This window comes from Stegostoma tigrinum, chromosome 34, assembly GCF_030684315.1.
Source record: "Stegostoma tigrinum isolate sSteTig4 chromosome 34, sSteTig4.hap1, whole genome shotgun sequence".
NCBI classification, from domain to species: Eukaryota; Metazoa; Chordata; class Chondrichthyes; order Orectolobiformes; family Stegostomatidae; genus Stegostoma; species Stegostoma tigrinum.
Genome location: NC_081387.1, coordinates 1,757,713 through 1,772,883, shown reverse-complemented (window position 1 = coordinate 1,772,883; position 15,171 = coordinate 1,757,713). Strand labels below are relative to the sequence as shown.

The 15,171-nt window shown below is 42.7% G+C and overlaps 2 protein-coding genes across 5 annotated transcripts in view; both read left to right on the top strand.

Annotated features, from left to right (window-relative positions):
- Nucleotides 1-15,171, top strand: part of LOC125446435 (H-2 class I histocompatibility antigen, Q9 alpha chain-like) — a 48,593-nt gene that overhangs the window by 6,062 nt on the left and 27,360 nt on the right. The window contains exon 1 of one of the 4 annotated variants that reach the window (XM_048520014.1): nt 9,600-9,625. The exons of the other annotated variants lie outside the window; for them this stretch is intronic. The gene's annotated coding sequence lies outside the window, so the exon portion shown is untranslated. Of the gene's footprint in view, nt 1-9,599; nt 9,626-15,171 lie in introns of those variants that run through there. 4 annotated transcript variants of the gene reach the window in all.
- Nucleotides 10,459-13,483, top strand: LOC125446433 (zinc finger protein 227-like). Its single transcript, XM_048520006.1, has one exon. It carries the CDS (start codon nt 10,845-10,847, stop codon nt 12,318-12,320), a length of 1,476 nt encoding a protein of 491 aa, XP_048375963.1. The 5' UTR covers nt 10,459-10,844; the 3' UTR covers nt 12,321-13,483.

Here is a 15,171-nt window from a genome sequence, read left to right as displayed (position 1 = left end):
TGCACTTTTTCCAGTTCAGTAACATCCTTCCTGCAGCAAGATGACCAAAACTGAACACAGTATTCCAAATACAGCCTCACCAATGTCCTGTACAACTGAACACTATGACCCAACTTCTGTAGTTAATGCCCAACTGATGAAGGCTACTGTGCCAATAGCCTTCTTCACTGCCCTGTCTACCTGTGACTCCACTTTCAGGGAACCTTGCACCTGGACTCCTGTTCCATTACACTCCTTAAGCCCTACCATTCACCATTAAACTCCTACCTTGGTTTGACGTTCCAAAATGCAACACCCCACACATATCTATATTAAACTTGATTTGCCATTTCTTGGCCCACTTCCCCAGCTGATCAAGATACTGCTGAAATTTCTGATAACCTTCCTCACTGTCCACAATACCAGCTATTTTAGTGTCATCTGCAAACTTACCAATCGCACCTTGTAATTCTCATCCAAAACATTGATGTGTATAACAAACAGCAATGGGCCTAGCACTGACCCCTAAGGCACAGCACCAGTTTCAGGCCTTCAGTTTGCCAAGCATCCTTCCACTATTACTCCCTGTTTCTTACCATCAAGCTAATTGCATATCCAGTTTGCCAGCTCTCCCTGTTTCCATGCAATCTTACCTTCCAGAGCAGCCTACCATGTGGAACCTTATCAAAGGCCTTACTGAACTCCATGTAGACTACATTTACCACCCGGTCCTCATCAACCTTCCTAGTCACTTCATCAAAAATCTCTAACAAATTTGTGAGGCATGATCTCCCATGCACAAAGCCATGCTGACTATTCCTAATCAAAGCCAGAGTCTCTAAATGCAGGTATATCTTATCTCAGAATCTTGTCAAATAACTTACATAGCAAACTTACTGGTCTATAATTCCCAGGTTCTTCTTTGCAGCCCTTCTTGAATAAGGGCACAACATTCACCATCCTTCAGTCTTCTGGGACCTCACCCGTGGTTAACAATGCAAATATATCAGCCATGGCCCCACAATTTCTTCTGTAGCCTCTTGCATGGTTCTTAGACATATCTGATCTTGACCAGGAGATTTATCCACCTACATATATTCTAATACTTCCAACATCTCTACTATGATATGGACTGTCCTGAAGATATTGCCACTAACTTCCCCAAGTTAGCAAGTCTTCATGGTAAACACAAGAGGAGAAATATTCATTGAGGTCCTCACCCATTTCTTGCATTTCCACACATGCATTTCTACTTTGGTCCTTGAGGGGTCCTATTCTCTCTCTAGTTCTTTTTACTTTAATCTCTTTAGAGTCACCATAATCTTCTCAGTCAAAGCTTCTTCCTTCCTTATTTCCTTCCCTTGATCCCAGATGCCTTTTCCTGAGCCATGCCTCCTTTTATTCAAGTCAAAGCCTCAATATTTCTTGTCATCCGGGATTCCTTACTCCTCCCAACCTTGCCCTTCACCCTCACATGAACATATAGACTTTGAATTCTATCAATCACACTTTTAAAGGCCTCCCACTTGCCAGAGGTTCCTATGCCTGCAAACAAACTACTCCAATCGACACCTGCAAACAAACTACTCCAATCGACACCTGCAAGCTCCTGTCTAATTCCATCAAAATTCACCGATATAGAATTTGAACTTGTGGACCAGTTTTATCCCTTCTCTGTAACTATTTTAAAATTAATAGAACTCTGGTCGCTGGTCCCCACTGTCACCTCAGTCACCTGCCCTGCCCTGTGTCAGACATGACCCGTGGCCAATTTGTTCACTATGGCTGCTTACTGAGCACCTTCGTATTAGAACAATTGAGCCTTTGCAGAGGCTTTTAAATAACAACACAAGACAAAAGAAGGAATGGAATGTCTAGCATAATGACATAGGTAATGTCTAGCAACATGTTATGGAAGAGAAGGGTGATTATGCAACAGCAAAAAACCTGTTTTTATTTCCTTTGGAAAGTCATCAACTTGTTTTACATCTCTTCTCCATTTATATTCCTGAAATAAAAACAAGGAGAGTGATAAGATAGGTTTTCAATTGTAAGTAGAGGTTTCACACTATTTCACAAGGTCAGAATCTGCTCCACTGGAGTTAGGCAACATACAAAAAAGGGGCTAGAGTTAACAATTTTTGAAAATAGAAGTTGCAACAATTTATTCCTGACAATTCTCAGGAGTTGTGAACAGTGTTAATTTTCTGCATCCATTCAAGTTCAGGCTGAAGTTCAGATTCTGGAGTGTAAGAGGAAAATGAGGGTTCACCTCCATAAGGATGGAATAACTGCTCCACATTGACACTGTTCCATCAAACACTCACAGAGAAGGTACAGCACAGATGAGATACAAAGTAAAACTCTATCAAAATAAATGTCAGATTAACCCAGGTCACAGACAGTCAGATCAAGATGAAGACACATCCAGTTTCCATCACTCAAGGTCCTGTATCACTGACCCGAATATCAATGAATGCTGGGTTTGGGAGCAGGACTGGGCCAATTGGGGTGGTGTGCATTGTAAGGAAGAGAGTTGTTGTCCTCTAGTTCTGGAAAAGTGCACAATGGTTCCAACAGGGACAATTCTGCAGTCACAGCAGGAAGACAAACTGCTGACGAGTGTCATTGATGAACACCATGGATTTACAGTCACCAGACAGTTCTGGTGTGTGGCTGAAATAGAGCCAATGGGTTTGAGGATATGTGGAATTTTGCTTGATGTGGGGATCCTCTATCAGTACCTAGTCTGCAGATTAGAGTCTTACAGCACAGAAACAGACCTTATGGTCCAATTCATGCACGCCGATCGGATGGCCCAATCTGAACTGGTCCCATTTGCCAGCATATCCCTTAAACCCTTACTATTCATATACCTATGCCTTTTAAATGCTGTAATTGTACCCACCTCCACCACCTTATCTGGCAGCATGTTCCTTACATGCACCACCCTCTGTGTGAGAAAGTTACTCCTCAGATCCTTGTTAAATCTTTCCTTTTTCACCTTTAACCTATGCCCTTTAGTTTTGGACTCCTGAACCCTAGAAAAAACACCTTGGGTATTCAACCTATTCATGCCTCTCATGATTTTATGAACCACCATAAACCTCCTCAGCTTCTGATGCTCCAGAGAAAAAAGCCCCAATCTGTTCAGCCCCTCCCTATAATTCAAACACTCCAGTCCTAGCAACATCGTTGTAAATCTTTTCTGCATCTTCTCAGGTTTAATAACATCCTTCACATAGAAGGGCAACCCGAATTGTAAGCAGGATTCAAAAAGTAGCCTAACCAATGTTCTGTACAGCCACAACATGATGTTCCATCTCCAATACTCAATGTTCTGACCAAAGAAGGCAAGCATTCTAAACACATTCTTCAGCACCCTGTCTTCCTATGACTCCATTCAAGGAACTGTGCATGTGCACCCCTAGGTCTCTTTGTTGTGCAACATTCTCCAGAGCCCTACCATTAACTGTGCTATTCCTGCCCTGGTTTGCCTTACCAAAATGCAAGACCTCACATTTTTCTAAATTAAACTCCATTTTCCACCTTCAGCCCAAGGTTATTCCTCGATCCTGGAGTCTGCTGACTTCTCACCATCAGTTTTACTTCTCCTGGCCCCAGGGGGACTTTATCATCTTTCACAGCTTCGGAACCAAGACACAAAGACACTGGAATACTGACACCTGGAGCTTGAAATAGTTACCACTTTAAGTCAGTCAGACTTTCAGGCTGCCACCTTACAGCGGGAAAAGTGTTTTGGACACAGCTTTGGGACTTGAGCTGGTTTCCTGTACAATATGCACTCCTAACCAACATCACAAAAAGATATTTTAGTCTCCAGAAATTTGGGAGTGGTGGGACCTTGCTGTTGGCAAACTTATAACAGTGGCTTCACTTCTTGAAGCACTAAATTGAAGGGGGTGCTGCTTTCCAAGAGGCTGAATTTGTAATTGATGATGCTTTATAAACTTAAGTCTTTCCTTCCAACTTCAGGAAAAGTTTTGCTTCCATTGAATGACAAATTATGAACACATTGATGGAGAAATATCCCAGACTACAGCGAAGTTGACCAATTAATTGTGCACAGGACACTTACTGTAGGATCCTGAATGTTTTAGTGAACAGGAATGCACCAGGCTGACATCAGGTAGATAAGCTGAACTCACAATTTAATTTACTGAGAGTTCTAAATGGACACAGAGGATTCATAAAGCAGCGGGGAAACAGCAAAACAACCACTGGGCAAGAGTTATAGCTGGGGGAAAGGCAATTACGATGAGATTAGGCAAGATTTAGGGACCATAGGATGGGGAACGAAATTGCAGGGGATGGGCACATTAGAAATGTGGAGCTTATTCAAGGAAAAGCTCCGTTGTGTCCTAGATAAGTATGTACCTGTCAGGCAGGGAGGAAGCTGTAGAGCACGGGAGCCGTGGTTTACGAAGTAGGTTGAATCTCTGGTCAAGAGGAAGAAGAAGGCTTATGTTCGGATAAGATGTGAATGCTCAGTTAGGGCACTTGAGGGCTACGAGGTAGCCCGGAAAGACCTAAAGAGAGAGCTCAGAAGAGCCAGGAGGAGACATGAGAAGTTGGCGGATAGGATCAGGGTAAACACTAAGGCATTCTATAGGTATTTAAGGAATGAAAGAATGATGAAAGTAAGATTAGACCCAATCAAGGATAGTAGTGGTAGATTGTGTGTGGAGTCAGATGAGATAGGGGAAGCACTAAATGAATATTTTTCAACAGTATTCATTCCAGAAAACAATAACGTTGTTGAGGAGAATACTGGGATACAGGCGACTAGACTAGGTGGGATTGAGGTTCACAAGGAAGAGGTATTAGAAATCCTACAGAGGGTGAAGGTAGATAAGTCCCCTGGGCTGGATGGGATTTATCCTAGGATCCTCTGGGAAGCCAGGGAGGAGATTGCTGAGCCTTTGGCATTGATCTTTAACTCGTCATTGTCTACAGGAATAGTGCCAGATGACTGGAGGAAAGCAAATGTGGTTCCCCTGTTCAAGAAGGGGAGTAGAGACAACCCTAGTAATTATACACCAGTGAGCCTTACCTCAGTTGTTGGTAAAGTGTTGGAAAAGGTTATAAGGGATAGGATTTATAATCATCTAGAAAAGAATAAATTGATTAGGGATAGTCAGCACGGTTTTGTGAAGGGAAGGTCGTGCCACACAAAACTTATTGAGTTCTTTGAGAAGGTGACCAAACAGGTAGATGAGAGTAAACCGGTTGATGTGGTGTATATGGATTTCAGCAAGGCGTTTGATAAGGTTCCCCACAGTAGGCTATTGTACAAAATGCAGAGGAATGGAAATGTGGGAGATATAGCAGTTTGGATCGGAAATTGGCTTGCTGAAAGAAGACAGAGGGTGGTAGTTGATGGGAAATGTTCATCCTGGAGACCAGTTACAAGTCGTGTCCCGCAAGGGTTGGTGTTGGGTCCACTGCTGTTTGTCATTTTTATAAATGACCTGGATGAGGGCGTAGAAGGATGGGTTAGTAAATTTGCAGATGACACTAAAGTCGGTGGAGTTGTGGATAGTGACGAAGGATGCTGTAGGTTGCAGAGAGACATAGATAAGCTGCAGAGCTGGGCTGAGAGGTGGCAAATGGAGTTTAATGCAGACAAGTGTGAGGTGATGCACTTTGGTAGGAGTAACTGGAAGGCAAAGTACTGGGCTAATGGTAAGATTTTTGGTAGTGTAGATGAGCAGAGAGATCTCGGTGTCCATGTACACAGATCGTTGAAAGTTGCCACCCAGGTTGGCAGGGCTGTTAAGAAGGCATACAGTGTTTTAGCTTTTATTAATAGAGTGATCGAGTACCGGAACCAAGAGGTTATGCTGCAGCTGTACAAAACTCTGGTGTGGCCGCACTTGGAGTATTGTGTACAGTTCTGGTCACCGCATTACAAGAAGAATGTGGAAGTTTTGGAAAGGGTGCAGAGGAGATTTACTAGGATGTTGCCTGTTATGGAGGGAAGGTCTTACGAGGAAAGGCTGAGGGACTTGAGGCTGTTTTCATTAGAGAGAAGAAGGTTGAGAGGTGACTTAATTGAAACATATAAAATAATCAGAGGGTTAGATAGGGTGGATCGGGAGAGCCTTTTTCCTAGGATGGTGACAGCGAGCACGAGGGGGCATAGCTTTAAATTGAGGGGTGAAAGATATAGGACAGATGTCAGAGGTGGTTTCTTTACTCAGAGATTAGTAAGGGAATGGAACGCTTTGCCTGCAACGGTAGTAGATTCGCCAACTTTAGGTACATTTAAGTCGTCAATGGACAAGCATATGGACGTACATGGAATAGTGTAGGTGAGATGGGCTTGAGATCGGTATGACAGGCTGGCACAACATCGAGGGCCGAAGGGCCTGTACTGTGCTGTAATGTTCTATGTTCCATGTAAAGCAACGTTGAAATTAATCAAAATAACAAAACACTTGAAAATGACTCAAGATCTTTCCCAGAATTTGAAATGAGTCTTGAAAGAGTGTGAGGTGAACAAATCACACTGTTATTACATCAAGGTATGATGGGGGGAAATCAGTTTGTAAAGACTCATCCCTCCCACCCCCATTCTGCCAATACTCAGGAGAGTAGTCCTCCCAGACAGGAGAGTACAAATTTTACCCATGGTGTGAATCAAACATCCATAACCTGAAGAGGATCTGTCCAGAATTCACATCACCAACTAAAGCAGGGTCTGATTCTATCTCATACCCACACCTGAGAGCTGGTGCACTTCACTAACACACACACACACATATGCATATACACAGATAATCACGGCTTGAGAAACTCTCTGAATAGTAAAGATAGAAGTTTCTTCAAATTCATGGCGCTTTATTCTGGCTCCGAATTCCAATGCTTAGAAATAACACTAAACATCAGTGACACTGGATGGAGCTCATTCACGGCATACAAACCAATCAATGGTAACAGAGATCACATGGGTCATGGATCAATCAGTTTTCATTTCTGGAAGAACCTCTTCCCCCAAGGTGAGTTGGTCGGTGCTTTCTAATGTCCAATTCCTCTGCCCTTTGACCATCCATTCACCACAATGTTTCTGCAGCTGTCAGTCTGGTTTAACCATTTCTCTTAAATGGACCTTCACATCTGTTGCTCTCAAAATTACCTTTACTCTTTTTTCCTGAAACAAATAAAAACAGAAACTGCTGGATAAACTCACATCTAGCTGCAAATGTGGAGAGATAAGAGAGTTAAGATTTTGAGACCAGTGACCCTTCTGAAGACCTCCAGCATCCACGGTTCTTTGCCTTCACTGTTTTTCTTCCCAGTTGTTTGCTCAGCTTCTGAAATCCAAAGGGTAAAGCTTTGACTGTATCTGGTACACAATTGGTTTAATCTTCCATCGGCAGATCTGACTGGACCATGTCAAGTATTAGTTGGTCCTGCTTATTTCTGTCAAAACTGTAGATTACTGCAGGTCCATACTGAAGAGAAAAGATAACCCACACCATCCCCTCCCCAAAACTAACTATGTCCTTGTTTTCCAGCAGTACAATGCTCTGTTTAGACCCTATCTTGAGAACTGTGTTCAGTTCTGGTCACTGCAGCTTGGGAAAAGATTTCAGAGATAGTGGGAACTGATGTTGGAGAATCTGAGATAACAAGGTGTAGAGCTGGATGAGCACAGCAGGCCAAGCAGCATCAGAGGAGTAGGAAAGCTGATGTTTCGGGTCTGAACCCTTCCTCAGAAAATTTTGAAGAAGGGTCCAGACCCGAAACGTCAGCTTTCCTGCTCCTCTGATGCTGCTTGGCCTGCTGTGTTCATCCAGCTCTACACCTTGTTACCTCTTGGGAAAAGATATATTCATTTTGGAAGGATGCAGTGCAGATTCATCACAATGTTTCTGAGGATAAAAGCATTAAATTAGAGCACAAGTTGCATAGACTTGAGGTTGCACTCCCTTGAATGTAGAGAATTAAGGGTAATTGAATTGAGATATTAAAGATTATGAAACAAGTTGAATGAGTAGTTAGGAAGAAATTATTTCTCTGGTGACAGTCAGGAACAAGGGGCAGAACAGTAAGATTAGGGCAAAAGAAAACAGAAATAGCTGGAGAAATTCATCAGGTGATGTGCATCTGTGGAGAAAAACTGTCAGCGAGGAAAAGGTTGGTATATATGCTGAAGATGACGGGGTAGTGGGGAAAAACTGAACAATATGGGGAGATGGAGCCGAGAAAGAGAAAGTAGCAGTTAGGTAGACAAAAGAATGGATAATGGTCAATCTGGGAAGTTAAAAAAAACTAATGGGGCCAGTAGGGAATGAAAGTGGATTGGCTCTGGCGAGGACAAGCTTTGATGTGTGGGTGTTCCAAAAGAACATGGAAGAAAGTGCTGAGGCTCTAAAATTATTGAAGTCAGTATCGAGTCCTGAACCTGCTATAGAATGTCAGTGTGTGAGGACAAGATCAGAAGCCCCCTCTTACCTCAGTCCTTTTACCCTACACTCATTTTTCCAACCTTCAAAGTTAAGAATGGGGCAGCAGGCGTAATGCTGGAGGTGCCTGTGGAATTGCTCCCAGATGAGAGTCAGGTTAACACAACTAGAGAGGAGAATGGGAGTAAAATTGGCTTACTGATCTAGATTCACACTATTACTGTCATAGAGATTGTGAGATCCCAACTGAAAGATTGTGACAAACTGTGAACTGATCCATTCTCTATGGGGGAGCTGAGTGAGCAAGCTGTGGGTCGATGGTCCAATCCCAATCGATACAGCCTGATACTGGGGGAGTGCTGCACTTTCAAGGGTGTCGTATTTCAGACAAAATGTGAAATGGGGATGGAATGGGTTGGAATGAATATCACAACTTTAGTTTCTCTGAGCCTGGTGTCAGATCACAGGTGTGATTTTGATGTACCTCTCAGAAAGTGCAGACCAGGGAGGGAACTGTGGGGTTCCCTTAAATGCAAAAGATCCAATGTTGATCAGTGTCAGGGTGAGTCTCTGATACTCACAGACTGTGCTTCATGTTCGTTCATTGTTCCCCACTACCTCTGTCTGCAGAACTGACATCTTTGTTTCAAGAAAATGTTGGCTGTCCATGCAGGCCTGGTCCATCCTGATAAGGTGGGAAAAGTATTGATTATTATGTGAATGCTTGATCACACCTTTCATGCTTGAATGGTTTCTCTACAATTTAGCTGTGTCAGGAAGTCGTATTGAGCTTATGGAGCTCCCCACATCTATTTCACTGCCACGGATACGGTTCTTCTCCCTCTAATTTCCGGATAAATACAACTGAGACCTCACTAATGTGAAAGCCAATGAGGATAAAGAATGCTATTCCTGCATTAGAAATCTCAGCCAAACGTTTACCAGGGGAACTGAGACAGCAGCTGCAGTAAGTGAGGTTTTATTCAGACGGGGCCTCTGACAAGTTTAAATTCCCACCTGATCTGCTGCTCAAAGTCACCTCCATTTCACTGGTCAGTTTCACAAACTTTCGGAAACTCATGTTGCTGCAGAAATATTTGGATTGGCTGTGAGAGACGTCAATCAGAGAGCCCACCCACTCTGCCCATTCTCTCCTCTTCCTCTTCCAGAGCTGGTTCACTTCCTATAGGGACTGAAAACCAAGTGAGGAGATGGTGAGTGAAGGAGCAGCTTTTATACAAATTGTATCCCATAATATCCACACCAGTCTTCAGGCAGTCTGACTGTCCTGTGGGTAATCAGGGGTGGAAATGTCCCTTATGCTGTGTGAGAAGATCCAGCTGAGAGAGCTGTTTACTCAGTGCTTTGTGCTGAACTGTTAGACTGGAGCTGTGTGTTGGATATTGAGTGTGTTTGTTGGAAGCATTTCCCTTCTGATTTCCAGCCTGAGTTTTGTTCATGTCTCATTCCTGAATATGAGAAGGTGAGGTGTAATTATTTGGGAGGTATAGAGTGTCTGAAGATTCGTATTGATTTCTGTTATTGAGTCTTGAGTGTGTTGGTTATTATCCTGTAGCCTGTTGGTTGTTTCAGTGGAAATTGGTTTACTTTCATTACTAGTTGCATTTTAGGTATAACATCTGCATGACTGCTCATCTCTCCCCACCCAGGGGAGTCTGATGGTTCCAATGGGTCAGCATCTCATTCTGAAGGGAAATTACAAATGGCAATAAATGCTATTGAGTCAGTGACAGCCCCACGCAATAAAAATGTGAAGAAGAAATGACTGAGAATTCAACAAGTTTACAGAAGAGGGAGTGTTGGAGGAAATCATGTTTCAATTTCCTGTTTTGCAGAAGGATTTCAGTATTTGATAGCAGAGAATACAGAGAAGGTAGACTACAGATAGAACCTGGCTATCACCCAGTGGACAACTGCACAGCTGTGGGAAGACATCCAATCCCTTCACAGCATTGCCAAAAGGAGATGTTTGCTGAGTGAAACCATCGTATGGGAATTGTTCCAGTTCAGAAGAATTGACATATCATTGGATTCAAAACTGATCAGTCATGCGGGATCTTCCATCAGACCCACCATTTCTGATGGTTTGACTGCGTGGTCTGTCAGGCTGGGAAAAACTGAGAGTGGTCCCCAAGTGTGGTAAGAGCTTTCATCAGTCATTGAGCTTCATGAACCACTAACTGTTTTCAACAGCTGACTGACAGTTCTAACGTGTAAGCAAGTAAGCTGTCAACACACAGGGTCCATCTGTTGTAAATCTTTTAAAACAAAAGCAGTTAGATGATAGAGAACCTTTCAAAAAGTGCTTTTGTAAAGCCACCTACGTTCATGAATCAGTGATGCATTCATTCTTGGGAGAAACAATTCATATCTGAAGTGTATAATCAGGATTTCTGGCGACCATTATATCTGATGAATAACCCACGCATTCACATGCGGAAAAAAACACTCACATGTGATGTGTGTGACAAGTCAGCCTCATCGTCATCAAACCTCTCCATGCACCAGCATATTCACACAGAGGAGAAGCCGTTCATGTGCAGGCAGTGTGGAAAATCATTCTCCCAGTCATCAAAACTCCTCGTCCACCAACGTATCCACACAGGGGAGAAACCATTCCAGTGCAAGGTATGTGACAAATCATTCTCACAATCACGATACCTTCGCACACACCAATGTGTCCACACGGGGGAAAAACCCTTCCATTGTGAGGTATGTGACAAGTCCTTCTCACAGTCAGGATACCTACGTATACACCAACGCGTCCACACAGGAGAGAAGCCATTTCGATGCGAGGTGTGTGACAAATCATTCTCGCAGTCAGGATACCTGCACACACACCAGCGTGTCCATACAGGAGAGAAACCTTTCTATTGTGAGGTGTGTGACAAATCCTTTTCACAGGCAGGATACCTCCGCATACACCGACGTATTCATGCAGGAGACAAATTGTTTAAGTGTGAGGTATGTGACAAATCATTCCCCACTTCATTGAGACTCCTGTTCCATCAGAGGATTCACACAGGGGAGAAGCCATTCAAGTGTGACTTGTGTGACAAGTCATTCTCACAGTCAGGAAACCTCCACTTACACCGACGTGTCCACACAGGGGAGAAACCATTCACCTGTGACTTGTGTGACAAATCCTTCTCACATTCAGGATCCCTGACCCTACATCAGCGTGTACACACAGGAGAGAAACCATTCAGCTGTGAACTGTGTGACAAATCTTTCTCATGGTCAGGATCCCTCCGCATACACCGACGTATGCACACAGGAGAGAAACCTTTTCGGTGTGAAGTGTGTGACAAATCATTCGCGCGAGCAGTATTCCTCCGTACGCACCAACGTGTGCACACAGGAGAGAAACCTTTCCATTGTGAGGTGTGTGACAAATCATTCACACAGTCAGGATACCTGCACATACACCAACGTATTCACACAGGAGAGAAGTTGTTTCAGTGTGATGTATGTGACAAATCATTCCCCACTTCATCAGGACTCCTGTTCCATCAGAGGATTCACACCGGAGAGAAACCTTTCCGATGTGAAGTGTGTGACAAATCATTCTCATCATCATCGAATCTCCGCATCCATGAACGTGTCCACACAGGGGAGAAACCTTTCCAATGTGAGGTGTGTGACAAATCATTCACGCAGTCAGGATATCTCCGCACGCACCAGCGTATTCACACAGGAGAGAAGTTGTTTAAATGCGAGGTGTGTGACAAATCATTCCCCACTTCACAAAGACTCCTGATCCATCAGAGGATTCACACAGGAGAAAAACCATTCAGGTGTGAGGTGTGTAATAAATCATTTACACAGTCAGGAAACCTTCGCACACACCAACGAACACACACAGGAGAGAAGTTGTTTAAGTGTTAGTTTTATGAAAAGTCATTCTCCACCTCTTGGAGATTCCTATTCCACTAGAGGATTCATACTTGTGAGAAACCATGCTGTTGGAAGTTGTGTCACAACTCATTCTTGGAGTAATTGAATCTACACAGGCATCAATTTATTCATACAGGGAAGACCATTCATATGTGACATGTGTATCAAATCATTCTTGAATTTATCAACTCTTTGCAGTCACCAAAGCATTCACACAAAGAGGTTACATTCACACATGAAATTCACAGGAAATCATTCTCAAGTTCTTTGAATTTCCTGTTCCATCAGAGGACCCACACAGGGGAGTATCTCTTCATACGTGATTTGATGATGAACCTTTCATGATGTTTTCAAACATTTGGGAATCCACACGACTCAGACAGGAGAAAATTTTCAGATGCAATGTTGGTGACAGTTTCTAAACAGGCGGTGATCAGGAGTTTCACCAGTGAAACTCCCGATCAACCAAAACACTCACAGGGAAGTAACCCTTTCTGAGTGAGATCTGTAATAAAGCATGATTGTCGGACTTTCTGGATCTTTGGATCTCTTGGAATATTGATGAAGTGATGTGGCATACCTTCTAGCATGATGTGTGTCAGGATTGTTTCACTATCTCCTCCTCTGTCACCAAACACTGACATCTCCACATGGACTTGAAGCTGGGTCAACTGCTTGTGTGGCACTGAGAGCTGTCTATGTTGTTTCCCCTTCAGTGCTCACACAGAAGAGATGTCATTTCAAGGCACTATCCATCTCAGCATGTCTGTCTCATACCTCTCACCCTGTCAGTCCATTCAGGAAGATCAATTTAATCTTTGAACTGATCACCAAAAGAAGGCACTCGCAGAGGACCACTTCAAGTGTAAGGTTTGAAATGAGCTCAGTTTGAAGGATGTTCAGTGGGACTGGGGCCCAGAACAATAAGCAGTTTTCAGTCTCATCAAGCAACTAGTGTTGAGGGGCTTGAAGTCCATTGTTATAGACATTTTGTGAGTTTTAAAACAAATATTTTTCCTTATACTGCACACTTGTTTGTAATTGATTGTGATTTCTTTTATTCCATTTTTTAAACTGTGTGAGTGTCTTTCCCCCGTTTCTCTTTTTGTGCGCTCTGACTTTGTAGGGAATACAGTAACATTGGTAAAGTTAAACCTGAAGTACGGTTTGTTTCACTCACTTGTATAAATTCAGGAATTCTTCACAATGTATGCACATCATAAATATACATGGAGATGTCGAATTGGAACATGCCATAACCCTGGTGGAAATTGTGCACTGAAAACACCATTACATGAGTTGTCACCTGGGAGAAATGACCAGTTGAATCTCTAAGAATGGTTCATGCCTGAATTATTAATTACGAATATGCAAACTTTAACTAAGCTTCCTACCACCACCCCCCCACCAACTAAATTCAAACACTCAGACACTCATTCACACAGAAGATGGACAAGCCGGATGAGACAAACAGTCATTTTCGGAATATTGTGGATTGAAAGTAGGCAGGTAAAAATGCACAAAGTCTGTGGATTAGAGTTCAATTCAAAAGATGAAATGAGGTGACTTTCTCGCAGCTTGTTGTTGTTACTGATTGCAAAAGTCCCTCAATTCAGTAGCTACTCAGTTATATGTAGATAATAAAATGTGAGGCTGGATGAACACAGCAGGCCCAGCAGCATCTCAGGAGCACAAAAGCTGACGTTTCGGGCCTAGACCCTTCATCCTGAAACGTCAGCTTTTGTGCTCCCGAGATGCTGCTGGGCCTGCTGTGTTCATCCAGCCTCACATTTTATTTTCTTGGATTCTCCAGCATCTGCAGTTCCCATTATCTCAGTTATATGTAGATCTTGGTTTCAATTAGCAATTGTTTTTTTTCACAATTTCTTTCAATATTATTTCACTTGCTGACAGGCTTAAAGGTCTGAGTCCCAACTAATCTTTCTCCTCCCAGTTCAGTAACAAATTCCCCATTTATAACCAATCAAAATCTTGTTGCTGGGCATTTTAAATTTTAATGAAATAACATCTAGTGCTGATGTATCCAACAAATGTATTTGAATCAGCTTCCAGGACGTGTATCTATTCTGTGCCACCACAAAAGTGACTGCACAGTTCCACTTTTCTTTTGAGTTGTGAAAAGCCTCATAATCCAAATGACCATTTTTCACTTTCTATTTTCAAGTAAACTGTGTGTCATCCTTAACAAACAAGATATCCACTTAAATTCCAAATAAAACCAAGATTTACCATTTTATTATTGTGGGTTGATTGGCTAGCCCACTGTTGAAGAGCTGTCAGCAGTTTATTTTAAAAGTTCCTTTGAAAGTCTTTTGATGAAGATTTGCTGAAATGTGATTCCTGCTTCACTGATTTGATGAAAGCAGATTTACTTACAGAGTGCACACATACAGGTGAGTGACTGCATTTTACAAGTTATTGGTTTCTCCTTTGTCGTGTGAAATTGAAAGTGTATATTTTGTCAGTAGATGTGGAATGGAGTAGCACTGACCCCTGATCCGTCTGCTATTTCAGAATTGTACAGTTGAAAAGTATTCAATACTGTGGAAGTTATGTGACCAAGCCTCCTGGTCAAGAAGAAGCAATTAGTATTGAGACAAAGGCCGACTGTTTATGGCCCTTTGCAAGGATTATTGGAAAGTTATTAATACATCTTCCTATGGGATGGATGTAACTTGCACTTCTATTGTGTGAGGAATATTCTTTGACACAGTTGCCCCTGTAACAGATTAAAACATAACTGTTAGTCTTCCAAACCCATCAGTAGGTATCTGGGTGCTGATTGTCTGACTGATGTTGACTTTGGAAAAGTTTCCAGTAG